Source organism: Aspergillus multicolor (genome assembly GCF_047715735.1).
Source record: "Aspergillus multicolor strain CBS 133.54 unplaced genomic scaffold BDW74scaffold_10, whole genome shotgun sequence".
Classification (NCBI taxonomy): Eukaryota; Fungi; Ascomycota; class Eurotiomycetes; order Eurotiales; family Aspergillaceae; genus Aspergillus; species Aspergillus multicolor.
Window position 1 is genome coordinate 251,653 of NW_027395961.1, and position 27,369 is coordinate 279,021.

General features: G+C 51.8%; 8 protein-coding genes across 8 annotated transcripts; 6 read left to right on the top strand and 2 right to left on the bottom strand.

Annotated features, from left to right (window-relative positions):
- Nucleotides 1-51: 51 nt before the first annotated feature.
- On the bottom strand, nucleotides 52-2,088 carry BDW74DRAFT_177482 (fungal specific transcription factor domain-containing protein; the record flags this gene model as incomplete). The annotated part of the gene is made up of 2 exons (XM_073728904.1): nucleotides 52-1,791; nucleotides 1,852-2,088. 2 exons carry the CDS (start codon nucleotides 2,086-2,088, stop codon nucleotides 52-54), a joined length of 1,977 nt encoding a protein of 658 aa, XP_073584510.1.
- A 1,854-nt stretch (nucleotides 2,089-3,942) lies between these two features.
- BDW74DRAFT_177483 (uncharacterized protein) lies at nucleotides 3,943-4,775 on the top strand (the record flags this gene model as incomplete). The annotated part of the gene is made up of 3 exons (XM_073728905.1): nucleotides 3,943-4,038; nucleotides 4,124-4,436; nucleotides 4,528-4,775. The coding sequence occupies 3 exons, from the start codon at nucleotides 3,943-3,945 to the stop codon at nucleotides 4,773-4,775; spliced, it is 657 nt and encodes a 218-aa protein (XP_073584511.1).
- A 976-nt stretch (nucleotides 4,776-5,751) lies between these two features.
- Nucleotides 5,752-6,570, top strand: BDW74DRAFT_177484 (alpha/beta hydrolase; the record flags this gene model as incomplete). The annotated part of the gene is made up of 2 exons (XM_073728906.1): nucleotides 5,752-5,825; nucleotides 5,880-6,570. 2 exons carry the CDS (start codon nucleotides 5,752-5,754, stop codon nucleotides 6,568-6,570), a joined length of 765 nt encoding a protein of 254 aa, XP_073584512.1.
- An 836-nt stretch (nucleotides 6,571-7,406) lies between these two features.
- Nucleotides 7,407-9,680, top strand: BDW74DRAFT_12781 (uncharacterized protein). The gene is made up of 4 exons (XM_073722223.1): nucleotides 7,407-7,948; nucleotides 8,009-8,308; nucleotides 8,376-9,188; nucleotides 9,238-9,680. Exons 1-4 carry the CDS (start codon nucleotides 7,842-7,844, stop codon nucleotides 9,488-9,490), a joined length of 1,473 nt encoding a protein of 490 aa, XP_073584513.1. The 5' UTR covers nucleotides 7,407-7,841; the 3' UTR covers nucleotides 9,491-9,680.
- Nucleotides 9,681-12,477: 2,797 nt separating this feature from the next.
- On the top strand, nucleotides 12,478-13,965 carry BDW74DRAFT_12778 (ankyrin repeat domain-containing protein). The gene has a single exon (XM_073722220.1). It carries the CDS (start codon nucleotides 12,676-12,678, stop codon nucleotides 13,555-13,557), a length of 882 nt encoding a protein of 293 aa, XP_073584514.1. The 5' UTR covers nucleotides 12,478-12,675; the 3' UTR covers nucleotides 13,558-13,965.
- Nucleotides 13,966-14,000: 35 nt separating this feature from the next.
- On the top strand, nucleotides 14,001-15,754 carry BDW74DRAFT_152003 (Gfo/Idh/MocA family protein). The gene is made up of 4 exons (XM_073724297.1): nucleotides 14,001-14,107; nucleotides 14,183-14,431; nucleotides 14,489-14,972; nucleotides 15,025-15,754. Exons 2-4 carry the CDS (start codon nucleotides 14,374-14,376, stop codon nucleotides 15,581-15,583), a joined length of 1,101 nt encoding a protein of 366 aa, XP_073584515.1. The 5' UTR covers nucleotides 14,001-14,107; nucleotides 14,183-14,373; the 3' UTR covers nucleotides 15,584-15,754.
- A 486-nt stretch (nucleotides 15,755-16,240) lies between these two features.
- Nucleotides 16,241-19,489, top strand: BDW74DRAFT_184859 (uncharacterized protein; the record flags this gene model as incomplete). The annotated part of the gene is made up of 4 exons (XM_073730911.1): nucleotides 16,241-16,681; nucleotides 16,733-17,207; nucleotides 17,466-18,089; nucleotides 18,141-19,489. The coding sequence occupies 4 exons, from the start codon at nucleotides 16,241-16,243 to the stop codon at nucleotides 19,487-19,489; spliced, it is 2,889 nt and encodes a 962-aa protein (XP_073584516.1).
- A 101-nt stretch (nucleotides 19,490-19,590) lies between these two features.
- BDW74DRAFT_184860 (uncharacterized protein) lies at nucleotides 19,591-24,026 on the bottom strand (the record flags this gene model as incomplete). Its single annotated transcript, XM_073730912.1, has 5 exons — nucleotides 19,591-21,088; nucleotides 21,258-21,462; nucleotides 21,765-21,823; nucleotides 21,912-21,980; nucleotides 22,062-24,026. The coding sequence occupies 5 exons, from the start codon at nucleotides 24,024-24,026 to the stop codon at nucleotides 19,754-19,756; spliced, it is 3,633 nt and encodes a 1,210-aa protein (XP_073584517.1). The 3' UTR covers nucleotides 19,591-19,753.
- Between the last annotated feature and the right edge of the window lie 3,343 nt (nucleotides 24,027-27,369).

Here is a 27,369-nt window from a genome sequence, read left to right on the forward strand (position 1 = left end):
GTTCGATGTATTTCACATTTGATAATGATTGTATGCAATGTAGCTCGTGAGCTATAGAGAAAACATATGCCCGTCCCAGTGCTCGTCGGGGATCCGGTTAGTATTGAACACAGTGTTGAATATAGTAGAATCAACTCCTTGAAAGGCCCAGTTCTCTGCACTGGCCATGACCTCCGGCATCCCCATGTCATAACCTCCTTGGTAGTAAAACGGTTGCTCTGGAGAGGAGAATGCATCCGTAGGAGTTTGCTGAGGAAACTGTAGCTGTACAAAAGGCTCCACTTGACTGCCATACAAAGATGACGATGAAGACGATGACCACGTCTGAGCCTGGACACAGGACCCAGAAGATGACGACGCAATATCAACCTGAGCACCAATGTCATCAGATGCGAGTTTGACTGTCCCAAAGCAGGGGATCTTCAGATAGAAGGCCCGCCCGTCCTCACCATCTTCATCATACTTAACACTACTGCGGTAAGCCTGGCCTCCTTGAGCGCATTCAGCTTCCAAAGCCAAGAGCTTTCTCGTCAGTTCCGCTGTCTCCCACGACAACCCGTCTCCGTTCAGTCTATTGAGTTCGTCAAGGGTTCCCAGAGCGGTTTCAATCAGTGCTCTATCACCCTGTCGCTGATGGGTAAGCATTGCTGACCCTTGTTTATGGCTGTTGATGTATGCAAGAAGAAGGCTCAAACAGGCTGTGAATGCACAAAAGTCTACCGGACGGCAGCAAAGAACGACCTTTACGATGGAACGAAAGGCAACCCACCGCGTCAGGACTTCTCTGCTTGCATAAACACAAGTTGCTTTGCTGTAGTTGAATCTTTCGTCAGTGGCATCCCAATGGAGATACGGCAGATGAAGGACCGTGAGGAGATTGTAGTGCATAATCTGCAGCTGGGAACTGATGATCTTCACCAGGACGTCTTTGCTGTCTGTGGCCTGGCTCAGGTCCAGCGGCGCCCACCACTTCGCGGGCATATCGTTCGCCAATTTGTTGAGGCTACGGTCAATATCTTGCGTTAGAACCAGATTATGGTAGTTGCGGTCCTGGCTTCTCTCAACCATGAGCTCGAGGATGGCAGTTTGCTGCTTTTCGAACAAATCAGCGATACTTCCGTCTGATCCATTGAATGCGCCCCTAGTACGAGGTAGAGCGGATGGCATTCCAAGAAGATGCGAAAGGTACCTCTCCAAATGGGAGATGCGTGCGCATATAACTGCACAGGAAACATTGGTCGTCGGGTCATACTGCTTCAGCTCATAAGGCCGTGCACGATCCAGGCTCATAAGCTGGGCAAGAGTGGAAGCTCGACGGAGCGATACCAGCGCCCTCCGCAGGTTTCCAGAGTTAATCAGGTAGACAGACTGGTAGAGAAGGCACTCGACGCCTTCGATTGAATCAAGGAGCTCCTCATGACAAGTGACGTTATTAGAGGCGAGGTTGAAGTACGTCCACATGGCGTCTGCAGGGCGTTGCCCCAAGTCAAGAACTCCTTCGGTCAGAGATGGATCAAGGCGCTGTATGCAGAGGGCGAGCTGGAGAAACTTTCTCGCGAAGAGAACTGGGTGTGCCGTCGCTGGGGGAAGGGCGGATAGTACTGAAGTAGGCTGGAGGCTCTCGCCGTAATGGTTGCAGATACCTTGGACAAAGACTATTGCCATACCTGTGCTGATAATCAGACTGGCGTCCTTCTGAGAAGGGAGGTGACCGTGCAATGTTTTGGATATCTCTGAGTGCGGAAGATGACTGCCGAAGGCGTCCTGTTTGGTCTGCTGCCGTAGCGATATCTAAGCAAGTTAGAAATACATATAGGGCGGAGTAGAGACAAAAGAGGTAGATGTACTGACATCCAAAACAATATCAGGATTACCTCCGTTGTTATCGGTAGTAGCCCCGAGCTTGGGGTCCTCATTCTGGACCTCCTCCTCCGAGGACTGCCGCGAACTCGAACCCCTGTCAGACGAAATATCCCTCGAGACGGAATCCAGAAGAATCTCCGCCCGTTTCAACCGCTCAACAATTGTCTTTTCGCCTTCGAGGTCATCCAATGGGACATCGACGAATTCCTGCCCGAAACACGGCATCCCGCGGCGATGGCAGGCGACACATGCTGCATCCATGGGACGAGAAAAGAAACATCGTGTTTTGCGTCGTTTGCCTAGCAGCTGTCAATGCGCATGAAACGATAGATTAGGAGGATAACGGGGGCGTACATTCTGCACAGCTCCGAGTGCCTTTTCGTAAGGCCCGTCTCGGAAGGGGCGATGCAGCGAGTTGTTGTCCTATAGGACTCATTGCGATCGGTGAAAAACAAAGACCAGTTTGCGCAGCACCACGAGAGTAGAGTCTGAGAGATAAATAACATAAAGCACAGGATTAAGGAGCGGAATTATATAAGCCATAAGCTGAGCGGAATTACGAGTGCTGACAGGCCCTAGCCGAAGCGGCTCTTAAGTAACTATGATTCGCTCGTTTAGACAAGAGCTGAGACAGTAAGCAAACTAGACAGGATCTCAAGGCTCAGGCTGTCTCAATCGATCCTATTAGGAGCGCCGTTGTGGCTGTGCCATCCCTGGGCTTGGGCCGATATCCTTTCCCAGTCTTACTGGACAGGAAGATTTGTTACTTGGCGGAGGAGACGTCTGGGCAATCGCGACATTCAACCGAATTAGGGTTTCCAAGAAGCTTGGATTTCTTTTCACCCGGGCAAGATGACGAATCTTCCACTTAGGGCTAGCTCGTATCAGCCTAGCTTCCTGCAGCCCAGCCTCAGCTCGTAAGGCTGAACCCTGGATTGAAGATGCTCAAGTACAGTAGGTAGGGTGCCAAGTGCACCTGTCGGACAAAGCTCTGCTTCAGGCGACCTGCATGCTTCGGACATGGATGAGTTGTCCAGCATATCCCCGCAACAGCCACATGGTAGATTTACTGCACAATGCTATCACTCAAGTTCAGTTTTCGGCCTAGACACGAGGAGCGAAAGGCAAACCAAAGACAGTGGCGTATGTTTGGTCGGTAACATAATTGTTGTGACCATATATGAATTGCATGACGACTATGATGAGGCAGCTGGTAGATTGGATATACCTAATCTTCCATACAAAGAGTCGTCACACAGAAGTTTGGAGGCGGCCAGGCTAAGATGGCCACCCTAGTACCATGCTTTGCAGCCCAATATTCCCTTGATTATAGATACCCGACAACCGGTAACTTTGACCACCACCGCCGCTGCCGCGCACGTAAAGTGGCGCTGGGGACTGAGCCCTTCAGCCGCATCAACCAGCGCTCGGGCCTTACGGCAGCACATGTTAGGTGAAGAACTACTGCGGGTAAGACGCGCCGGTTCCTGCAGGATGGCTTAGAGTTGCTTAGTAGGTTCTTATCAATAAGGGGAGATATATTAAAGCTGGACGTGGCAATCTCGGAGAACTTCAGTGTCGGGGTTCCTTCTCTTGATTGAATTAGGGCTAATCTTGGAACACCATGGGAATCCCACAGCTGGTGCGTAGAAGGACTCGAAGCACAACAACAATTTCCCCCGAGCAAAAAAACCATTTATTCAACTATTAACGTCTATGTCGACTCTCCGATTGACTTTTCGTTTTCGTCTCTCTCATGGGGTCAGTTCCAACCTGACCGCGAAACTTGTTTGCTCTGTGGCCGGCGCCAAGCCCTAAGTCGGAGCTCCCCCATCGACGCCAGCTTATGAATCTTCTTTGTAAGACAAAACGATACAGCTAGATAGATTGCAGTTGCATCATAGAAGATTAGTAGGTGATGAGTTAAGGATTGCAAAGCATCGAATAATTGGAGATGGGAGGAGGACGAACAGGTATAAATAGGGGGCTTTGGACGGGCAATATAGCCATCATTCCAGCAGCCACTGGAAAGAAAGCAGAAGAAGCACTCTAAAGACATTTTCATCAAGCGATAGCATAATGCGGTTCTTTCAAAGTCTTCAAACAGCTCTCCAGCTCGTCCTCGCCTCATCCGTCTGCGTCAACGCCTGGAACAGACTCGACAAGGACAATGCGGTACTATGCCCCCCCTCTTCCCCTTTCTCCCTCTTATCTTTATTCTATCTACTTCGTAAGCCGATAGCTAATTAACAACATCCAGGCCCTCCTAATAGTCGACCACCAAGTCGGCCTCGCTAACCTCGTCCGCGACTACGACGCCAACACCTTCTACAACAACATGCTCGCGCACGCCGCGATCGGGACAACTTTTAACCTGCCAACTGTCATAACAACATCCACAGACACAGGCCCCAACGGCCCCGTTTTCCAGGAGATCAGAGACATGCACCCCAATGCCACGCTTATCCGCCGCGAGGGCGAGGTCAATGCGTGGGATAGCGAGGCATTCCGGGATGCGGTAAGAGCGACGGGGAAGAAACAGGTTATTATTGGGGGGATTGTTACGGAGGTTTGTATGTTATCCTTATTCCCTATTTCCTTTCCTCTTTTCAAGACCGATTGTGTCTTGCATTTTTGGAAGGTTGTATTAATGGGTGTGTGCAGGCACCGCCTTCCTAGCCCTCTCCCTCGCAGATGAAGGGTACGAAGTCTACGCGAACACCGAAGCAAGCGGGACAGCGGACATCCGCCTTGCCGAGGACGCAAATAGGCGGATGGAGAAGGCGGGCGTGACGCTCATGGGCTTCTTCGCGATTGTTGGTGATCTTATGCGGGACTGGAGGAATACGCCTGGGACGCCGGAGATTCTTCCACTCATGGATAAGTATGTGCTCTCTCAGGATTATTCTTAGGGTTTGGGTTGTTAAGGCTGACGCTGACTGTTTGGTAGGTATAATCCCCTGTTTAGACTTGTGGGAAGGGCTTATACTGCGGCGAGGGAGAATGGGACCTTTGAGGCCTAGGAGGTCTGCTTGTCAAGCCTGGAGGATAAAAGTACGATACGAGGTCTTGGGGATGGGAGGTGGAGGTTAGGTATAGTCCTGAGAGCCGGGGATCAGAGGGTTGGGGGTGGGGCGAGGGGTCGGCGGATGAGAGAAGGGAAAGATTGATAGAAAACAAAGCCTCGACTAGAAGCTTAGCATCTATACGTTAGGTACATAGCTCAATATTATACTGGTCAAGATAAACAAGGGTTGGCGACGGCGTAATAACATCTGTCACTGAGAGAAACGCTGGTCCTTCGAAGCATCAGCATCGCAATGGATCATGACTGATTGATTAAGTAGCCAAACTCCCAGTTCGTGCTCTAGCCCATTATCCAGGGTTACAATGTCAAGTATACCTAGCGGCTTGGTACAATGGGGAGAGTTGTATTGCAAAATTCTGCATCTCAGTCTATAATGCTTGTCTTGACGGCACGGTATGAAAGACACTGAGAACGTTATGACCTGAAATAACTAAAGACAGATCGTTTATTGATACCGTACCGAATTAGAGTGATTGGAGGGTTGGTCCGGTACCTTGGAGGAATAGAGCCGGCGGACCCTGATGGAGAGGGGTTCAACCAAACACCGCAATCAGAAAGACGCCTGCAAGCATCATCACGCAATTGTGAATTCAACCGGCTGCTAGCAGGCTTACAGTAATCAGGGTGACATCCACAGGGCCAATGGATGGGCTCGGCCTGAATTATCCCGGCGCTTCTGCAGTTTCCCCGCAATTAGATTGTTTGCCAGTGCGGGGTGATGGTCCTATATTAAATGCAATTTCTCCCAGAAAATGGCATTGTCATTGACTTTCAAGCTTTACTGAGAAACTTCAAGCAAAATGAGACTCGCCGCACTTGCAGCTTCGATCTGCCTCACGATGGTGGCGGGCCTACCCCATGCCAGTAATACCAGGTATATTCCTGCCTTGCTTACATTTCTCTCATTGCGTGAAGCTAACATGTTCAGCTTCGACTTATCCAAGTTAACCTATTACCCCGCCCCCGAAAATAACGGCCTGGGTGTTGGGGTCCTCGTTCTCCCCGGTGGCGGTTACTCGTACGTCTCGCCCCAAGAAGAGAGCAACTCGACCTTCTATCTCAACGGACATGGCTACGACGCCTGGGTCCTCAATTACTCGACGGCCGCAACGGCACCGACGCCTCTGTACCCCGTTCCGCAAGACGAAGCCCTCGGCGCTGTCCGGTACATCCGCAGTCTAAGCAAAGTCGAGAAACTCGGGATCTGGGGATACTCGGCCGGCGGACATCTCGCTGCGGTTACAGTAACGGATACCAGAGCTGATCTTGACTTTGGCATCCTCACATATCCGGTCATCTCGATGGATGCTTCAATCACGCACGCGGGCTCGCGGGCGAATCTCCTGGGTGACAATCCCTCGCCGGAGTTGGTTAAGGAGATGTCTGCGGAGACACGAGTCACGAACTCCACGCCTCCGATCTTCATCTATCACTCGGCGAATGACGCTGCTGTGCCCGTTGAAAATGCGCTTCGGTTCATTAGTGCTCTGACTGAGAAGAGCATCCCTTATCAGGCGCTTATTCTGCCTGATGCCGGGCATGGGATTGCGTTGGCGCTTGATGATCCGGTGCGGAATTGGACGCCTGAGTTGTATCGGTTTTTGACGTATTCAATTTGAGGTGTCTATATGATGTCGCATGATATTCATTGAAACCGCCTGGTGGAGAGTGGGATATCTAACTTGGAGAATCTTGTATAGGTAGTCTTCGAAAATCAGACTGTTTATGCCTTACTATCTTCTGTACCGTGATCCTTCAAGCAAATCCAATGCTGCAAACATAAAGCGTAAGTATACTTTATTCTATAGGGGTTGGGCTATGGGGCTTGATGGTCATGTCATGTGACGCACAAATGGGATGTCAGTTTTCAGCTCTACCGGTCCAACCTTCTCAGAATCAGAGAGCTTACATCGCCAAGAACTTCATAGTCTATGCGGCAGCTCTTTTGGCTCAAAGTCTCCCAGGGCTGAGTCATTTTCGATGATGAGCCCGATGAAATCGATGATGTTATGCCCATGAGGTTGTTTTCGTTCTGCTGCGTTCCCTAGAGATGAAGACCAGCTGTATTCATTTCGGCGGCCAAATCAGATTTTCTCTCCCATTTCACCTCATTTCTTCAGGGAAAGAACAACAGAGCCATAAAGATTGATTGCAGGTGCCATCGCTGAACCGCTGACGACCTCAAATATGACGTGCAGAATGTGCGTAATGTCAGGATGATGCTCTTGGCACAACCCTTGCCTGGTCGAGCGGGAGAAACGAGGCAACCCTGAAAAAACTGCCAAGGCAGGGCCGAGATCCATCTTTCAATGGGAGGCTGAAAGGACATTAGTAAACTGGGGATCCAATCAGTGACTGGATGAATGACGGGCTAATACATGGACGATTCATGTTAAACAATGTGACAAGGATTGATAGACTGATTCGCCAGTCTTATCTCGGACCTGCTGGGCCCGCGAAAGGCCGCATGAGGCCATCTGAGAAAGGGAAAGCTCGATAGAAGCATGTACTCCGTAAGTCGGGCGGTGCACGTTCAGTGTCCTGGCATCGTCCCCATTCCAATTCAACTTTCCGAAACACTTTGACCAAAAAGTCTAGCTGCGGCAGTCAAGCCAAGAGACAGGGGAGGCTGGTCATCTCATTTGTCGCATGATCCAGCCAATGTGCTCGGGGCGAGGCTGACGCTGCCGTGTCACCATCCTTTATGGACATCATTCGACAGAGGTCAGATGCCTACCCCTCTTCTCGGTCATCAAAGGTTTGGAAACATAGACCTCTTTTTATCGCTGTACTCAATTGTGGAGTTGTGGACTGGTCCATGCCTTGCGCGAGAACCGAGGAAGGAGCGCCTGAGACGATCACGGGATAGCAGCAGCAACACCACCACGTCATGAGTTTCGGATTCAGCGTCGGGCGAATTCCTCGCCGTCATCGAACTCGCCAACAAGCTGCGGAGGCGCTTCGTCAACGCCCCGGCCGAGTTCAAGTTGCTTTCCGGTGAGTAAGGATGTTCTCAATCCGTTTTGGAGACGATGCTGACCGAGACGATTGTGATAGCGTCCAACGTCTCTCAGCCGCTCTACATGATATCAATGGTTTCGATCTCAATGAAAATTTGAAAGACAAGCAGAAGAACCGTCTCCATACAAATACCGAAGCCTGCAAGGGAACGCTGGACTCCCTGAGCGCATTGCTGGATAAATACCAGGATTTAGAGACGATCGGCACGGGGACAACGAGGAGGCGGCGCCGGGTATGGAAACGCCTGAAATGGGACCCAGCTCCGGCACAGGATATACAACGGCAGCTGAGGTGTCGGATTGAAGCCTTCAATCTCTTCTTTAGTTTTCTCAATGCGTGAGCAGCTTCCGTTCTTGGTTCTTGCCTTGCTTTCCGTTGCTGGTGGGTCTGACTCTTCAATCAGAGAAACAAATCTCGCGCAGAATGCCACCCTTCAAGAAATACATCGTAGCCAGCGGATGGAGGAGGAAGAGAAGATACTCAAGTGGCTTAGCGATCTCGATTTCAGAGCCAAACAGACCGATTATATTCGGCGCCGCCAGCCCGGAACGAGCGAGTGGCTATCGCAGACCGCTGAATTCAGGCACTGGGTTAATACCCCGGGAGAAATGCTCTTCTGTCACGGCATTCCTGGAGCTGGGAAGACAATAACAGCTGCGGTTGTTGTCGACCATCTGGCAATGCAGTTTGGCAGTGACAAAAGTATCGGCATAGCATACATCTACTTTGATTTTAGGGAGATTCACGAGATCGAAGAGCTTTTCATAAACCTTCTGATGCAGTTGGCTTCTCAAAGTCTCGACTTGCCGGAAGTGGTGAAGGACCTTCACGAGAAGCACAAAAGTCAAGCGACACGGTCTCTAGATTGGGAAATTTCGAGCGCCAACCAATGCGTTACAGCAACATTCTCAAAGGTATTTATCGTTGTCGACGCACTTGACGTGTGTCCAGACACCGAAGACTACCGAAATATGGCTGTGGATGAGTTGCTCAAGCTCCGGACCACAAATTCCGTCAGTCTCTTGGTAACTTCTCGGCCCAGTCCTGACATTTTGGAGACGTTCAGCGGCGAAGTTCACATCGAGATCCAGGCGACGAAGGAGGACATCGAGGCCTATGTCCACGGCCATTTGAGATCTCTACCCCGTTTCATTCAAAGAAACCTTGATCTGCAGCAAAAGATTACCTCGTCCATCTCAAAGGCCGCAGACGGCATGTGCGTTCCTTGCTGACCATCATTCTATTTCCTGACTAACTGGTAGTAGGTTCCTCTTGGCTCAGCTGTATCTTCAAGCCTTGGGAAATGCAGTTACCCCGCGAGAAATTAAAGAGCTGCTGGTGCAATTCCAAAAGCAGCCTCCGGATCAACCGGGAGGAGATCGAAGATTAGAAATGCTGAGTAAGGCATACGACGCCACTATGGGTCGAATCCAGCAGCTTCCTTCATCCCAACGACAGCTTTCACAAGCTGTCCTAATGTGGATTACATTAGTGCAGGAACCGCTTTCAGTGTCCTAGCTTCAGGATGCACTTGCAGTGAAGAAAGGCGACATAGAGAGAAATGAAGAAGGCCTCCCGGATGAACAGGACATGCTTGCTGTATGTGCTGGATTGGTAGCGGTCGACCAGGAAACGGAAACAGTCCGCCTGATTCATTATACCACCCAGGAGTACTTCAGAAGAACCTGGAAGAGATGGTTTCCACATGCCCAGTCTCAACTTTTAGTGATCTGCCTGACATACTTATTATTCGACGACTTCAGTACTGGAATCTGCATAACTGATGAAGATTATGAATCGCGGCTAGAGTCATATCCACTGTATCATTATGCTGCAAACCATTGGCAAGAGCATTACCGACCAGGCGATGGGGAAGATAAAATTGTACTGAAGTTTCTATGCGACGAACCTCGGTTCATTGCAAGTACACAAGCCAGCATGATCGACGTGTCGGCGGTTGGCAACTTCGAATACAGCCAGAAGCGCTTCTATGGTACGGCAAGCCTGCACTACACTGTCAAACCTGGCCTGGAGTTAATCTTGCTGGAAACCGGCTACCCGCTAGATCCGAGAGACATTCACTGGCAAATTCCACTGATTTGTGCCGCACGCAACAATTCCGTAGAAGGCACTCACATCCTGCTGAGAATAGGCGCTGACCCAAATGCAAGAGATTATGCTGGCAATACACCACTGATATGGGCCGCAAGGCATGGAAATACAGATATCGTGGCCCAGCTCTTGTCAAAGACAAGAGATGTCAACGCCAAGGATTATAGATTCGGATCAACAGCCTTGCTATGGGCAGCGTTCAACAGCCATGAGGAGGTCGTACAGCTACTGTTAAGCAATGGTGCCGACGTTAATGCACTCGACGATAAGGGCCGAAGCGCTCTATCGCTGGCGACAGACAAAGGTAGCGCATCCTTGGTCAAGCTGCTACTGCAACATAAGGCCGATGCTACTGCATCAGATTACTACGGCCGCACGCCACTTACTTATGCGGCCTTCAATTGTCATGAGGATATCTTTCGACTCCTCCTTCCAGCGGTACGACAAGCAAACAACGAAGAACCCCTTACAGAGGTTCCGGTATTACCGGCAGTTGTCGGAAATAATCTCTCGATGGTGCAGTATCTTTTTGAACGAGGGCTCCGACTCGAACTTGGTCTGTCCTAGTCGAGAAGGAATATGGCAGACGCCTCTGGCATGGGCAGTACAGCTTAAAAATGAAGCGATTGCAGGGCTTCTGCTCACTCACGGTGCCGACGTAAACGTCGGGCCAGCCTATGATGATGACAAAATTTGGGATTTAGGATACCGTCTGCATGACTCTCGTATTCGTATGAAAGATCTCCTGAGGATGACCCCCTTGTCATGTGCCGCTTACACCGGCGACAGGGTATGGTTCGACTACTGATAAATGAAGGCGCCAATTTGGATACCGTTGACAAAAGCAACCGCACGCCTCTCTCATTTGCGGCACAAAGGGGCCACGATGCCATAGCCTGTTTATTGTTAGATAAAAGTGCTTGTGTGGACTCGCTCAACATCCATGACCGAACACCTCTTTCATATGCTGCAGAGAGCGGGCACGATACCATAGTCCGTTTATTGTTGGACAAATGTGCTTGTGTGGACTCGCTGGACATCAATGACCGGACACCTCTTTCATACGCTGCAAAGAGTGGGTATGTGAGCACTGTGCGGTTGTTACTTGAAAAAGGTGCACAAACAAGCTTAAGATATTCATCATGCTTTATGTATGCTATACGTAATGGCCACATCGAAGTAGCATGTCTTCTACTATCGCAGGGTGCTCGAGCGCGGGGCTTATCGGATCATGTCAATATGTACGATTGGAGAGAAGTTGGCAACAATCCGGCCATAGTCAAGCTGTTGATCGAATTTGGCTTCGATATGGATCAGATGGATAAGCGTGGCAGAACCGCTCTATCAATCGCGGCAGAGGAAGGTGACCTCGATATGATCAAACTCTTGCTTGAGCGCGGTGTCACGCGAAACATCCATGTTGGACCCGATGTGACCCCTCTCATGTATGCAGCTGAAGGAGGCCACGTGGAAGCGACCGCAATTTTACTCGAGAACGGAGCCGAGCCAATTGCTAGAGATGATGGTATATATTCGCCCTTGGTGTATGCTGCGCAAACGGGTGATCCGGCGACCGTCAGGCTGCTAACCACATATACTTCTGCACCTGAGCTTTTTCAGAGATTCGACAAACTCTTGAGGTCGCAGCACATCGAGGTGACCGCACTCCGCTCTCATATGCAGCTGGAAACGGATACTTAGAGCTGGTTTCTCTGTTTTTGGATTACGGAGCCGCGATGCAATACATTGATCACGATGGCCGTACTCCACTACTTTACGCGTCTGAGGCAGGACATGCGCCAGTTGTTGAATTTCTCCTAGAGAAGGGTTGTGATCCTGATCTCTGGGCTCCAGACACCCACCATAAAGGGTGCGACAACAGATCTCGGCCAGCTCTGTCATTTGCATCTACAAACTGTCACAAAAAAGTGGCTGAACTTCTTCTGCAATATGGCGCCATTGCCGACATTCCTGCACACGACGGCAGAACACCTCTCTCATTCGCATCTGAGCAGGGACATACACCAGTAGTTGAGATTCTTTTGAAGAATGGTGCTGACCCTAATACCTCCTCAGACGACGGCAGAACGCCTTTGTCACTGGCAGCTGAATGGGGGCGTACAAAAGTGGTTGAGCTTCTGTTAAAGAAGGGCGCTAACCCTAATGTCTCTGCACGTAACGGCCGGACGCCCATGTCAATTGCCGCCAAGCGTGGCTACATAGTGATCTGCAGAATGCTTCTGGTATACGGCGCTGATGTCAACACTCGAACCCTTGACGGAAAGTACCCTCTCTTACTCGCTGTCAATTATCGTTCCAGGCCGGAAATTGTTCAAAACCTGCTTGCGTACGACACTGATACAGCAATCGGCAGTGCTGGAACAACACCATTGATTGAAGCTTCTTCTTACTGATTGGAGGCTGCAGTGGTTGCGCTACTTGAAAAGGGGGCTTCTCCAGACACAAGAGATCAATACGGAAGAAGTGCAATATGGCACGCTGCTGAAACACAACAAAGAGCTGTAGTTCATGTTTTGTTGGATTATGGGGCGGACTCGGACTGCGCGGACCATAAGGGCGTGACACCGCTAATGTGCATATTCAAAAAGGAATCCCCAATGCACATAGGTTGGGACACCACTATTCTCTCAACTATCAAATTGCTGCTAGAACATGGGGCTGACATAAACGCTTCCGACAACTCCGGTCAGACACCGCTCTCTTTGGCCGTGGAGGTGAAGAATGCCCCAGCTGTTTCTCTCCTACTCACCCGAGGGGCGTCACCAAACAACACGGATGGAAAAGGCCGGACTACTCTGCTCCTCGCTGTGGCAAGTGAGTCGCAGGAAATGGTTGAATATAGCCTGGCTGCGGACTACGAACTTGGCTACATCGAAGACGAAGATGGATGCAGTCCCATATCCAGGGCAGTAGCACAAGAAGACGTAAAGATGGTGCGGACGTTGACAGAATATGGTAAAAAGAAATGCTCGTCAAATTTTAGCATTCCGCGACGAGCAGTTCTCGGAGCCGCGATGAACGGACAAGAAGAAATGCTCACTCTGCTACTCGCGCCAGACGGCGTTGATACATCGAACTACGCTGCAGTTCTATCCTCTTACGCCCAAGCAGAGTTGCAGAAGCAAGGTGCGAATCACCGAGCCCCTCACAACCACGGCGCTACGTTGATGTGGAAGAACCTGTACAATAGCGATTCCGAAAACGACTTTGACAAGGACACCGACATTGTGAGGGCAGCGTTTCATACAGTCTCAGAGAGAAAGAAAAGATGTCATTACTATTCCAGAATACTCTCATGGGCGGCGCGCCAAGGTGACGTTGAAACAAAACGGATGCTCCTTGAGAGACTTGATATAGGTTTACAAGAAGCAGAGGACCTGGTGCTATGTGCCGAGAAAAGCGGACACCAAGCTGTGGTTGAGCTCTTGTGCGAGCGGTACTCAGGGAGGTGAGTTTCGTAAGCGCCGACAGTCGCACAAGCGGCAGAGTGAGGCTTCATGCATAGGCAGAGAGTGCAGTGGTATTGGATCATTGGAATGTAAAATACAGAGTGCGCAAAGTACCATATGGATAGCCGGGCTCGAAAAGGGATATCTCTGTGGTAGAGGCGCCGGCCAGTCACACATTTGCGGACACCTCTGGCTCTGGAAACCGAGGCTGAATGCCATTCCGATAGCGACGAGTTCTTGTCGCGGCTTTTCTTCCACCACCAACCTTTGGAGAAGGATGGGGACATGAAATGCCATCTCCCGCTTCCCATTCCGATGGTCCTTCTCAGCTGGAGTTCGTTTGATGTCCGGCGTGTGAGGCAACAAAATTAGTGAGCGTATGGGACCTCAGGATATTACAGAAAAGTAGGCCATCTACGAGGATTGATACTGACCTTCAAGACCAGCCAGGGCCGCTAGGAAACATGTCTTCGCTCCACATGCAATATCAGTCAAGCCTCCCAAGCCCGGAGGTTCGGAATATGTGGGCGGACATCGTGATGTGGGCAAACATGTGGGCAACCGGGCCACTCTGCATCACTGAGTACACTGAGGTACGCAATCCGAAATAAACACTAATTAGCTATAGTAGCGGAATAAACCTATCGGGCCAATACTCATAATCTAGCCGGGGCAACGGCTTCTCTCCCAATCTTAGCAGGAATCCGGTGATCGTTTATGTAGCCCCCTCACCCAAGGGAAGTCAGAGTGCAAACTTTCAGCAACCTGATAGACCTACATCTCTGCCTAGAGGCAGTCAACTTGCTATATTACACAAATATGCCCACCACGTCTATTGGAGTGGCCTTGCTCGGAGCCGGCGTCTTCGCAAAGAAAGGTAGTTGCATGTACCTACATGTAATCAGTGCGCGATGCTAATGAAATCCGACCACAGAGCATCTCCCAGCCATAAAATCATGCCATCTGCTCAGTTTGAAGGCTATCTACTCGCGGTCGCAGACCTCGGCAGAGAGTCTTGCGGCGGAAGCTGGTGGAGATGTCTCAGCCTACTTTGACTCGCCAGCAGTCCCGTCCAAGTCCCTTGATGATATTTTACAGCGAGACGACATCGATGCTGTCATTATAGCCGTGGCTATTACCGCCGCACCGGATCTCATCAAAAGAGCTCTGGCCGCCGGTAAACATGTTTTGAGCGAGAAGCCGATTGCACCGGATGTTAAGACGGCGAAAGAGTTGATGGACTATCATCAGACATCTGCAAAAGGCGTGCTTTGGAGCGTCGGTGAGAACTTTCGCTTCTGGGACCCGGTTCATAGGGCTGCTGGTATACTCAAGGAACTGGGTGGGGATCTGGTCGCCTTCTCGGTCACTGCGTATTCGTTTACGGATGCAAAGAACCCCTTTTATCACTCTGACTGGTGAGATCTACATTTGAGCCTGACTCTTCTTTAGCTGATCTACGTATACTAGGCGCCAGAAGCCTAACTTCCAAGGTGGCTATTTGCTTGATGGCGGTGTTCACATGATTGCTGTGCTCCGGACGCTGCTCGCTGCGCTTGGTCAAAGTATAGAAAATGTATCCGCCCATACGACATCTATACAACCTAACCTACCGCCCGTTGATACGGTTCACGCCATTCTCCGAACGAACCACGAACGCAGTGGCACCTACGTGTCTTCCGTTGGGATGGAAGTCAAGCGTGCAGGCATGGAGTTTGAGATCGTGACAGACAGAGGCTCTGTCACGTATCGCCCCTTCAAGATGGAGATTGTGACCAGACAGAAGGATCCGGAAGGTACTTGGGAGGAAAAGTCAGAGCATGCGCCGCTGATGTGGGGTGTCAAAGAGGAGGTCGCTGCGTTTGTTGAGGGTATCGTTGCGGGAAAACTAGACCCCAGACTGTCGAGCGCGGAGGCCTTGGAAGATCTGAGAGTTGTGGAGGCTATGCTGAGGTCTGGGGAAGCGCAGGGAGTTCCGGTTGATATTTCTAGAGGCATATTTAGTTTAGGTCTTTTCAGCAAGCCCTAAAGAGATAAACTGACCAGGAGGCGGATTGAGATTGAACAAGTTCGATGCCCGCAATACGACTATCCGCCGAGGTGTCCGGGCACTATACGATTGAGTAAGTTACGAAGATGTATAGATAGACACTCTGTACTTTCAAAAATTCCTTCCAGAATTACTATTGCAGTTGTCCCCCTGGGCTTCTACAGCTCCTAGTGGTCCGTTGTGGTAGGGTAGGTACCTAGGGTAAAACTGCCTCAGTATACTACAAGACCTGTCTTTCGCATTCCATTAAGAGCTGATGGAGCAGGACTAGTACGTGATTGCTACTATGATATTCTATAGTCACCTAAGGCCTTCACTGGGCCCGATGTGGACCACATGCCGCCATCGACGCCCAGTCGCCCACCGGCCCCCACACTCGGGATTGTGGGGTTAGGGCGGTCTTCCCCGCAATCTCTGGCTTTGGGTAGTGGTTTTATTACCCCGGATCTACAAGTCATGGCAATTGGAGTCATTGATCTGCTAATGTTATACCGAGATCCGGACAATGATCCCCCGAGATGTCATGCAGGATTGCGGGTGGATCATGAGAGCATATTACAAATGATGGAGGACTACGCTTTGGCTGAATGAAATGTACCTCATTGATAAATTGCTACATGCAGAGGAGCCTTAACAATGGTACGCCTCGAGCAATTGCTACTCTTTCCCACCATCAGCGTATTAGGGCTAGCACTACCCGCTCCATTCCAACCATCCTCATCCTTAGGCACATTCGGAAACCCCTCCGTCCACGCCCGCCCCCGCTTCCGCTACTGGCTCCCAGACGCCGGAGTCGACAGGGAGACCATAGCGGCCGACATCAAGGGAAGCGGCGCGCGAGGCGCTGGCGGCGTCGAATTTGTGCCGTTCTACAACTACGGTGGTGAACTTGATGGTCCGCCGGCCCAAGCTGATTGGGTTACCAATGGGTTCGGGACACCGGCTTTCCGTGATGTGTTTCGGGCGGCACTGGAAGCACATAAGGAGGCGGGCCTGCTGATGGATTTTGCGCTTGGGCCGAATCAGGGGCAGGGGGTTCCTGCTGATGTTGATGATGAGGGGTTGCAGTGGGATTTGGTAGGGGAGATATCTGCTAAGGAGATAATATACTGATCTTTAAGCCTTCAGGTCCCATATTCAGATGAGGTTTCTGGTAATGGAACGTTTAACGGCCTCATCCCTGGCTGGGGGGACGGGGACCTGGTTGCATGTGTATCAGCGCGTGTCCTCTCGCAGACAAATGTCTCACTACCAGAGATCAACTCGCCATTTCTCAGCGGACAGGATGGTTACCTCAGCCTATTACTTGACCACGAAAGCTTGACAGATATAAAGGACCAAGTGTCTGGAGAAGGCCACCTTTCCATATCCTTCCCTGCACTAACAGATGCTATCGGCCACCGAATCTTCGCCTATTATCAAAAACGCACTCTGCACAAGAACGTGGTTTTCGAGAATAACGCCACCGCAACAATCTGGGATAACGGCTCGTATGCCGTAGACCACTACAGCGCACGGGGTGCTCAGACGGTCATTCAATTCTGGGAAGAGCATATCCTCGTCGATGGAATTAGGGAGTTGGTCAAGGAAGTAGGGCATTACGGTATATCACCCCATTTCCGTCTTGTCGAAACCTAACGATTCTAACACTCTATAGCATGGGAGGACAGCATGGAACTCACCTCCAACACATCCTGGACACCCTCCCTTCCCACAAAGTTCAAGGACAAATTTGGATATGACCTGCACCGCTACCTCCCCATCCTGAACTTTGGCACCCTCTGGCCAAACAACAACGTCAACATCCAGCAATTCCGACCGGGTGCCGTTCAGAGTATTCTCAACACACCTGACGCCGGAGTAAGCTATATCAATGACTTCCGCAGCGTCCTGGAAGACTGTTATGGGGAGTACCTGGCAACTTTCACGAACTGGGCGCACGACGAGCTGGATGTGGAGTTCTCGGTGCAGGTCTCGTATAATCTCCCCATGGATATGGAAGTAAATATTCCAAATGTTGACGCACCAGAATGCGAGAGCCTCCAGTTCGCTGATAGCGTGGACGCGTACCGCCAATTCTCTGGTCCTGCAATACTGGCCGGTAAGGAGGTCATCTCCAACGAAATGGGCGCGACGACTGCAGCATACGGGTATCCGTTCCCGCAGCTTCTGTTCTCGGTTGGGAGGGCGGTTGTTGGTGGCGTGAACCAGCTTGTTCTGCATGGGCAGACGTATTCGGGGAGTTATCCTGAGACGACCTGGCCCGGGTACACGCCGTTCTCATATACGACGTCGGAGCTTTACTCGGAGAAGCAGCCGAGTTGGGATCACGGGTTGGAAGATGTATTGGATTTCTTCGGAAGGGTTCAGTGGACTCAGCGGCAGGGTGTTCCGAGGGTTGATGTGGCGATCTATAATAAAGTCTCCGCTACGGATTCTCGCGGTTTTCCTACCGTTTATAAAGCTGATGACTTGGTTGATGGGGGTATATATCCTTACTCCTATTTAAGAAAACTGAGGTGCTGATTGATTCCAGGATGGTCATGGGCGTACCTTTCACCGGATAACTTTGCCCTTCCAGAGGCTACAGTGAGGGACGGTGTCCTGGGACCAGACGGATCCCGGTTCAAAGCCCTAATCGTGACAAACGATAGCAATATGACACTCTACGGGGTGCGCAAGATCCAAGAATATGCAGCAAATGGACTCCCAGTCATATTCAGTGGAGGTTTACCTGGCACTTATGACTCCGCAAAGCACAATGGAAGTGAAACCGCTATCATCCAAGTAGCACTAGCGAATCTCGCATCTTCATCTAACAATGTGCACATTGTTGACACCGGTCACGTCGCTGAAAAGCTATCGTCTCTTGGGCTCTCGCCCAACATCAAAATCCAGACAGACGGGAAATGGTGGACGACCTGGCGCGAGGACGCCACGAGCGGAATCGACTACACCTTGATCTTCTGCGATACAAATGCCTCTTCGGGATATATTACTGTGACTGGGCCTGCAAGCAAGAAAACGCCTTACTACCTCAACACATGGACGGGCGCCATTTCTCGTGTTTTCACGTACGATGTCACGGAAGAGGGCTTGACTGTCCCCGTGTCACTGCAGGGAAATCAGACGGTTATAATTGCATTCTCTCATCACTTGTTGGTTAAGACTAGAGCACCCAGAATTCATGCCATCAACACCCCTTCATCAGTGATTGGCACGACCTTCAACGAGCGAGACGGCTGGATAGCACATGTCGCACACCAGGGTCCTGAAGAAATTGAAATACCTGAGACAATCCTCCTCTCAAACAACAGGACCGTGGCTCTGCCTCACCAGCAACAGACTGCAAGTCAATTCAATCTAACCAACTGGATCCTAACCGCCGAGCACTGGGAAGCACCCACGAACTTCAGCGACGCCGCAACAATAGCCTACAAGTACAACACCACGCACCAACTCCCAGCCCTAGTCTCATGGACCGAGATCCCAGTCCTCAGAAACGCATCCGGACTGGGCTACTACACCAGCACATTTATTTGGCCCCCAGCCGAAGGCAAAGCAGACGGCGCATACATTCAATTCACACGCATCCTACACGCAATCACGGTTTACATCAACGGGGAAAGACTCCCGGCGTTAGACTATACAGACGCGAGAGCAGATATATCTCCCTACCTAAGGAACGGGACAAACGAGGTCCTTGCCGTCGTGCCGACGACAATGTGGAACTACATCAGGAGTATCCTGCCGGATATACGGGACCAGGGGCGTCTGCCGGGTTTACTGAGCAAGGGACTGACTGTGCCGGGTATCCAGGATAATGGACTTGTTGGGGATGTTAGGGTTGTGCCTTATCTTGGGGTGTCGATTCCGGGGCCTTAGAGAGTTATCGCAGATAGAGAACATATATATCATGCGCAGTGTTAGGCGGATCACAACTGCCGATGCCATTTGAGAAGTGTCTTACTCATATGTCTTGATGTCGATAGTAAATTATTCCACTCTTGGTTTTGCCAGCATGAAATCTGATCTCACACTTGCGGCTCCGAGAGGAAATAATGCAAATGACCTACGGTCAACTGGTAGGTATGGTACCTAATTTAATGGGTAGCTTATGGACAGGTATGTACAACCCCACCCAATCCTTCACAACCGACACGTCCCCTTCAAGCGCTTCACGGTATCCATATTTTTCGAGACGGTCCCTCCCAGCGCCGCCAGCTGATCCGCTGACATCCCCCGACGGACCTGCGCAGCCTTGGAAATAGCCACCGCATCCGACAGCGCCAAGGGGGCAAGAACCAAGCCGAAGATGGCGAGGGGGGCGTTCTCCGGATCATCGACAATGGTGTAAACGTCAAAGGCGGTGTTACCGACAGCCCCAAGCAGCGAGATCACGCGGCCAATGGTCGCCAGCGAGGTCACAGCGCTGGCGATCTCGCCGAGAACAGGTACGAAGAAGAGGATAGCGCTCAGGAAGGCCATGATGATGGCTTTGCGCTCGGCCTCGCGGATCTCTTCGGCGACGTCGACGATCGTCTCCATGTTAGCCACTGCGTCGGTGACCATGTAGATGGGAAGGGAGAGGGCGTCGACCAGGTCTGCGGCGTCGCCAAGATACACCCGGTCGTGGATCTCCTTGATCACCTTTGTCATCTGCGGGCTGAGATCCGTCAGGTTCTTGCGGGCCTCGCTGACGACGTCCTCCGGGTTGATCACGTCCTCCTTCTCGTACCCCTGGGGCACGGGGAAGTCGTAGTCCCAGAATTTATGTGGGCCGCAAGCTTCTCCAAAGCCGGCGCATGCGATGTGGTGGACGTCCTTGAAAGCGATATTGTCCTTGTCAATGCCGACGTTGGAATAGAGATCGGCGAAGAATTGGTTTGCCTTGCTGTCACGAAGCGTCCAGTAGACGGACTCGCTGTACAGGTCGCCTTTGGGCGGCTTGTGCTGGCCCCGAAGGGAGTAGTCCGGGGGGCAGGGCTGGGTCATGTTGAGATGCTCATAGTTGGGAGGGTCGCACTGGACCTCAGGCTGGTCGCAGATGCTGTCCCAGCCGCAGTCAAAGTCGCCGCAGTACCGGCAGTCCACGGAGCCCTTGCCCCAGTCGTCATAGCACAGGTCGCAGCACTCAACGGTTTCCGTCACCACGCAGGTGAAGTAGTCGTTGCCTGTGCTCATGGTGAAGTTGCGCACCTGCTTCTCGCCGCTGTCGACAACGGCCCCGGCGTAGACGTCGAAGCTCTTCTCGTAGCCGTCTTCTATCAGGGCGTCATAGCGGCTGAGCGTGTCGTCGAGCTGCTTTTGGAGGGCGACGAGGAGGTACTCGGCGACGCATTCCTCGGGGATATCGTCGATGTTGTCCTCGATTTCGTTGATGGAGGAGAAGGACTGGTCGCAGTCCGCCAGCGATCTTGATGGCACAGGCTCAATGACACCCTCGTCACCTCTCGGGCCCAGTTGATCGTCGTCGGTAAACTCCTGCAAGTCAACTGCCCAGTCAATGGTACCGGCAAAGTTGAGGCCCTTCCAATGATCCCGGCGAGTGGACTTTGTTGTCTCAGACATGTACGCGACCCGTTCGAGATCTGCAATTACATCAGTCAATGCAGCTCTAAGAGCGTTCGCGGCGGGCCTCACCATCCCAAACCATGATGTCGGAGTTGGACGCTCCATCATGCCATGATTTGACGTTGTCTCCCAGTGTGAGAAGCCGGTTAATCTCAGCATTGGAGATATAGCCAGCTGTGGCAGTACAAGAACCCTTCTGTGCATCTGAATTGTACCTATCTCCTGTAAAGCCACATGTAGGTCCTGTGCAACCCTCCTCAGCCATGTGAAATGACCGGCCGTAGCTGGACTCGCCGACGAAGATCTTATTGGACGGGACACCGGCTTTGGTGACTGCTGATGGTTAGCTTGATATAGGAGCAGAGTTAACACCTACCCATGGACAATGTGTACGATGTCTCAGTTAGGCTGACTGTGAGAAAGAAGTGTCAGTCCTTGAGTGATAGCCAGCTATAGAGTAACGTACCATGGCTCCGTAGGCAGTTTCCAGCAGGATAGCCCTCCATGGCGTATTGATTGCCTGCATCCCATTGGCCTATACAAGTAGTCTGTCAGACAGAGGTTCAATTCATGATGGATAGTGCACTACTCACCGTGTAGATCGTACGTCATGTAAACATTGTAGTCGAGCTCTCTGGCCATGTTCTTAAATGGGGAATGCTTTGAGGTACCAATAGGAAGCGGGCGCAGCAATTGAGAGCGTCATGTCGTCTGGTAGCTGGCGTTTCATCACTATCAGGAACTTGTAGTAGTTGGCGCCATCGGCCTCTTGGCCAGGGGGAGTACCAGGGATTTCCGTTGCCTAGGGGTGTCAATGAGTCAAAGTTAGTGATATCCTCTTACCCTAGCGAGAGGGAGCATTCGCAGGGCGTGGAGAGCTTACGCCAGGGTACTCCCAATCAAAGTCGACTCCGTCGAGACCTTCATCACTCAGAAACTTGGCCACGTTTGAGGCGAATGTCGCCCGGTTGGCAGGGCTCATGGCCTGTCGCAGGACATCGTAGGTTTCGGGCTCGGTCGAGAAACCCCAGCCACCAAAGGAGATGATGCGCTTCACATTTAAAGACTTGAAGTCCTCCCATTGGCCATAGCTGTCGTTGATGGCGACGGTCCAATCCTCCGTGTTGATACCAGCAAATGCCCAGTGCATGTGCGTGTAACTGAGATCGGTGTTCGCATTCCTCGCGCGTAAGTTGAGGCAGTCGCGGTCAAAGTTCCACGACTCGTAGTACCCCACGCGGCCGTAGGAGGATGGACCCTCGTCATTGTTCTTGATGTCCACGCCGCAGCTGGACACGCATCCATTTTTGCCTGCTGGGGACGTGCCGGGGTTATCTGCCGGTCCACGCTCTTCCAGGCAGAAGTCCTCCGTGATACCACATTGACCCCAGATGTTGCAGCATACATTCAAGGGGCAAGGGTCCAGATCCTCTAGGGCACCGCTGCTCGGCATTTTGGTGCCGGGCTTGGTAGGCCCGCAGATGGCATTCGAGACCGGCGCCGGCATCGGGGGGTCGCCTTTGCTGAGACATATGTTGATGCCCGCCATGAGACTGCTGCACCCGTTCCATCCCCACGTCGTACCGTTGTTGAACTTCTCAATGTCTTTGAAAGTGAGGCCATTCGATGCCGCAAGGTCCGAGCAGTTGTCTCCGCTTTCCACCAAGTGAGTGGCGCAGGTCCCGTCGTCACCGGGCTTTGGGCGGATATCGGGGAGAGTGCCGGAGGAGCAGCAGACAGGCTGACCAGGAGCCAAGGTCGAACACAGATCCTTGTTGGAGTTGTACTTGAGAAAGTTGGAGTAGGAGATGCCGCAGCGGGAGGCGAGTGCTGCACAGCTGTCGCCGCTTACCACACGAGTGGTTGAGCAGTCGCCTCGACGCTCTAGGGGAGCTCTCGTAGTTAGAGACATAGATGGAAAAAACGAAGAAGCAAAAGGGGTAGGTGAAGGAATGGACGAAGAAATGGCAAGTGGATGTATGTCAATCACCGACTCGTAGACCTGCACCTTCTCCCAGGTCTCAGCTGCATCAAGCGAATCGATGCACTCGGCGCTCTTCCACGAGCGCAGGGCACGCTGAACAGCAGCGACATTGGACGTCGTGTCGACTGCAACACCCAGGACATGGTGCGCATTGCGGCCCTTGCCACAAACTTGAACAGCCATGGTATCGGAAGAGCCTTCTTTTTCGACCTGGTCTGTAAGGCGAGAGATAATGGATGAGATTGTTTTCTGATCGAATGCAGGGCCGAGGTACGCTCCAGCAACGGTGCCATTGACATGGGCAAAGACAACAGACTCGCCGCAGTGGCCCTTGTGCCCAAGATACTTCTGCAGCTCGTTCAAGGCAGTTGTAACCGTGCTTGTCATCCCACTATCCGTGTGAAGGTTGCCTGATGTGCCAAACTCGACCGCGATGGACGTATCTTCGGCCGTAGACAAGCAGCTTGCACCAGAACCTTCTGCACGCTTGGTCGGGGTGGAGGTCTCCTCCTCAAAGAGCGCGTTGACGGTGGAATTGGCATTCTCGCTGGCTCCGGGGGTACAAGCACGCAACTTGACCTGGGCACTGGGCTCATCGACTGCAGTGTAAATTGCCAAGTCAAAGAGTACAGGCTTTGTACAAAAGGCTAGGCGATCAGTGGAAGAGTAGACGGTCCAATTCTCCGGCTTGTTTTCTCCGCAGGACGCAGGACAGGGATGTAAATCAGAGTAGAAAGTGCCTGGACTGTCGATAGGGACGACATCGCTCAGGGTAAGAACAGGATTTCCCTCGACGTCCTGGCCAGCCAACGCCCCGGGAAGGAGGAACGTCAGGGGAAGGAGCCCCCAAAGCAAAAGTTTCATCATGAGGAAAAAAAAGAGTGACGAGAGAAAAGGAAAGAGAAAGAACGAATTTGGTGGGTATTACAAATGAAGGACTCGATTGCGAAGGCAATGATAAAGACAGGGGGGCGTGAAGATATTTATCTTAACCGGGACTGCGCATGCTGGCCCTCATCCAGTCACTTGAGTTTGCTGCATTTCACCAGGTTTGTCGATGTGGACCAAGAGAGCAGAGAAAAAGAAATCAGGAGAAATAAACCCAATCAGATAGAATAAAAAGACAAATCAAGAAAAATCAAACAAAACCCCATGAAAGAAAACGAGAGAACGTACTCGGTAAGCGAGGCGATATAGACCCCCGAATGGAGGTACCTCGGTAGGTACTCGAGAAGTGATAGGCGATCTCGAATCTAGAGCCTCGGCCAGCAGTTCATCTCGGTCCTATTTCCTACCCTAGGTATGGTAGAGTGTCGCTAATTTAATTTGCAGTAGCGATGACAGGGTAGCATTCGACCCTGGTTAGTGCAATTTAGCGCCTCGACAGGGCTAATGCAGGGGCTCCAGTCCAGACTACCATGCCCCAAACAGGGGTTTGCACTCCTCAACTGCCCCTTCGGAAGGGAAGCTGAGATTAGAATTATGGCTGGGAAATCCTGTCAGGAGGAGAGGCCAGCTGGGTAGAGATAAATACCTGAATGGGCCGTAGGACGGTTGTGCCCTGACTGAAAATCATTACAGCTTGTCCGTTGTGTTCGATCATTGACTCAACGAGAAAATGAGGCTCTCTATCCTCACCACATTCTTCATGGTGTTGGCATGCGTGGTTGCCGATGGCGAGCGAGGTGCAGCAGAACGGTAGGTTAATCTCCCACGGATGCCAGGCACCTGCAGTGTCTGACTCTACCTATACAGTGCATTGATCTTTGCAACATATGTCATGGAGGAGATCAACGAGGTTGGCACCAAACAGAACCCGTACAAGTTTATTATTGCGAGCGGATGCAAGGGCTCCAGAATGGGAATCCGCAAACAGCCCGGCCGGTGCACGCTCAAGGAGCTCTGCGAGCATCTCTGGATGCAGTCGACGTGGGAGGAAAAGGCCGTCGATAGCGAGGGGAAAGAGACCGTCGTCACGAAACACGACACCCGACCCGACAAGGACAAGACGGTGTGGACCCCCAATGCCTACAACGGAGCCGCTGGGCTCGGTAACCTGGACTCGGCCAAGATAATCCAGGCTATCATGGGGGTCCAAGACGAAACAAACATCAACATACCCAAGAAGGGCTACTACGGTAACCTGGCGGTGGGCAACGCGATTGAGGGCGCCACCGACTACTATGAGACGATGCGAGAGTTTGGCCGCTATACCTGGAAGTTCCATGAGCAGTTTCTGGGTGTCAAGGAATTCCTGACGGCACCGGTAGAAATACGGCTGGAGAAATGGTACGAAAATGCGAAGACGGCGGCCAACGCGGTGGTCGACCTGCGGATGAAGGACAAGTACATGAACGAAGAGGATGCCATCAGAAACGGGCTGAAAAAGCTCTTCGATCCAGACACCAAAGAAGGGAAGGAGAAGCGGAATGCAGTGCGACTGGTCAAGGAGAAAGTGCCATCACTCACGGAAGACAGGGGGCTTCTGGGGAAAAAGCTCATCCAGAAGGTGAACGTGGAGGCAACCGCAAAGAAACTGGCAGGCCCCCTGGGTATGAGCGAGGAGGCACTCAAGGCGAAGATGGAGCAGATCCTCAAGGCCGGGGCTGCCACCGAAATTGGCAAGAACCACCAGGTGGCCATTGACGCAGCCAAGCGCAGTGCCTCCCTCGTCAACAGCGGCACGTGTGCTTAGCTTAGCTTGTACTACCCATGTAATGCGCTTGTATTGCTAGCTGTACGTAATAATGGCCGTACTTAGCTGTCTGTCTCAGATGGACACCTTTCGCTGTTCTTCATCTCACTTGCCTGCCTACATCAGTCATATCAAATTATACTCAATCCCACTCTACTCATCATCACACAGGATGCTCGGCTATCTTCCGCAAGAACTGCTAGATGAAATTACCGCTCTTCTTGGGCCCGGTGATATTGCCCGACTGATGGTAGCCAACCGCCAGCTGTTTCTCCGCCTCGAGCATTTGGCGTACAACCACTCCGATATCCGGAACCGGGCCATGCTCGAGGCATGCCGTACCGGGCTTCTGCATTTGATTCGGCACCTGGTCCTGGTTCATGGTGTCCCCGTGAGCACCGTGCAGATCAATAGTGCTCTTTTACTCACCCTAGATATTGCCGCTGCACGGGACCAGATGGAAGCCTTTTGCATGCTCCTGGAACTGGGCGCCCGTGTCGATATCCCCCTCCAGGCCAGGCGGAATCACCGGAAATTAATCAAACACGTTTCTTCCGCGACCAGTGATCCCTCCTTTCTCCACTTGTTCTTCGAGGTTGGGTTAGATGCACAGCTGCGCGCTCACCATCCCCCGTCCTTCATCCTTGGGCAGTCCCTGCTTTGGGTGGCCCGCAATGTGAAGCAATCTCCCCCGCTTGGTCAAGTCAAACTGCTTCTAGAGCACGGGGCAGGGACCTTCGCCAACAAGCCGTACGAGTCTTATCGGTACTACTTTCTCACCCCGCTGACTACATTCATGTATCACCGTGACTACAACCCCATTCCAGTGCTAAAGCTACTAGCCTCTGCCGGCGTTTCAGTGCAGGGGCCGGAGATTGCGGCACCTGTAACAAGGCCGACGCATATTCCAATTTTCGTTGCTATGGAGGTCATGGCAACTACCGGAGATACAGCTCTTTTGGAATGGTGCTTGCAGAATGGGGCCAGCATCAATCACCAGGTGCCACTTATTGACCGAGAAATGTACCCAGACGGATACATGTACTATTATAGCAATCCCGCGCTATTCTATGCCGATTGCATCAAGCCCTCCAACTTCACTGAGGACGTGGCCGCTGAAATCAAAGACCTGAGCCTAGAGAGCAGGATCAGTAATCCTGTGGAAGGACTGAAATGTCTCATGGAGCGCGGGGCACGGATGGACCCAGCAAGAGATGCACATGACGGAAGAACAAGGCTCAGAGCAGTGATGGACTACACAAACAAATCGACCCCTTGGTGCCTCGAGCGAATCTTGCGCAACTGCGGACTGGGTCAATTACAAACGAATGCAACCTTTCGCTCGACAGTGGAGTTTCTCCTGCGACGCAGCCTCCACCGCGGCGATATAACGGAAATGCTAGTCCGGTGCGAGTACGCTCTTCGTCCAGACCACGTGCGATGGTCTTCGTACCCGCAGCGATGGAAACCCCAGTCAGAGCAGACCGTAAAGGCTTGGCCTAGTCTGCTCCA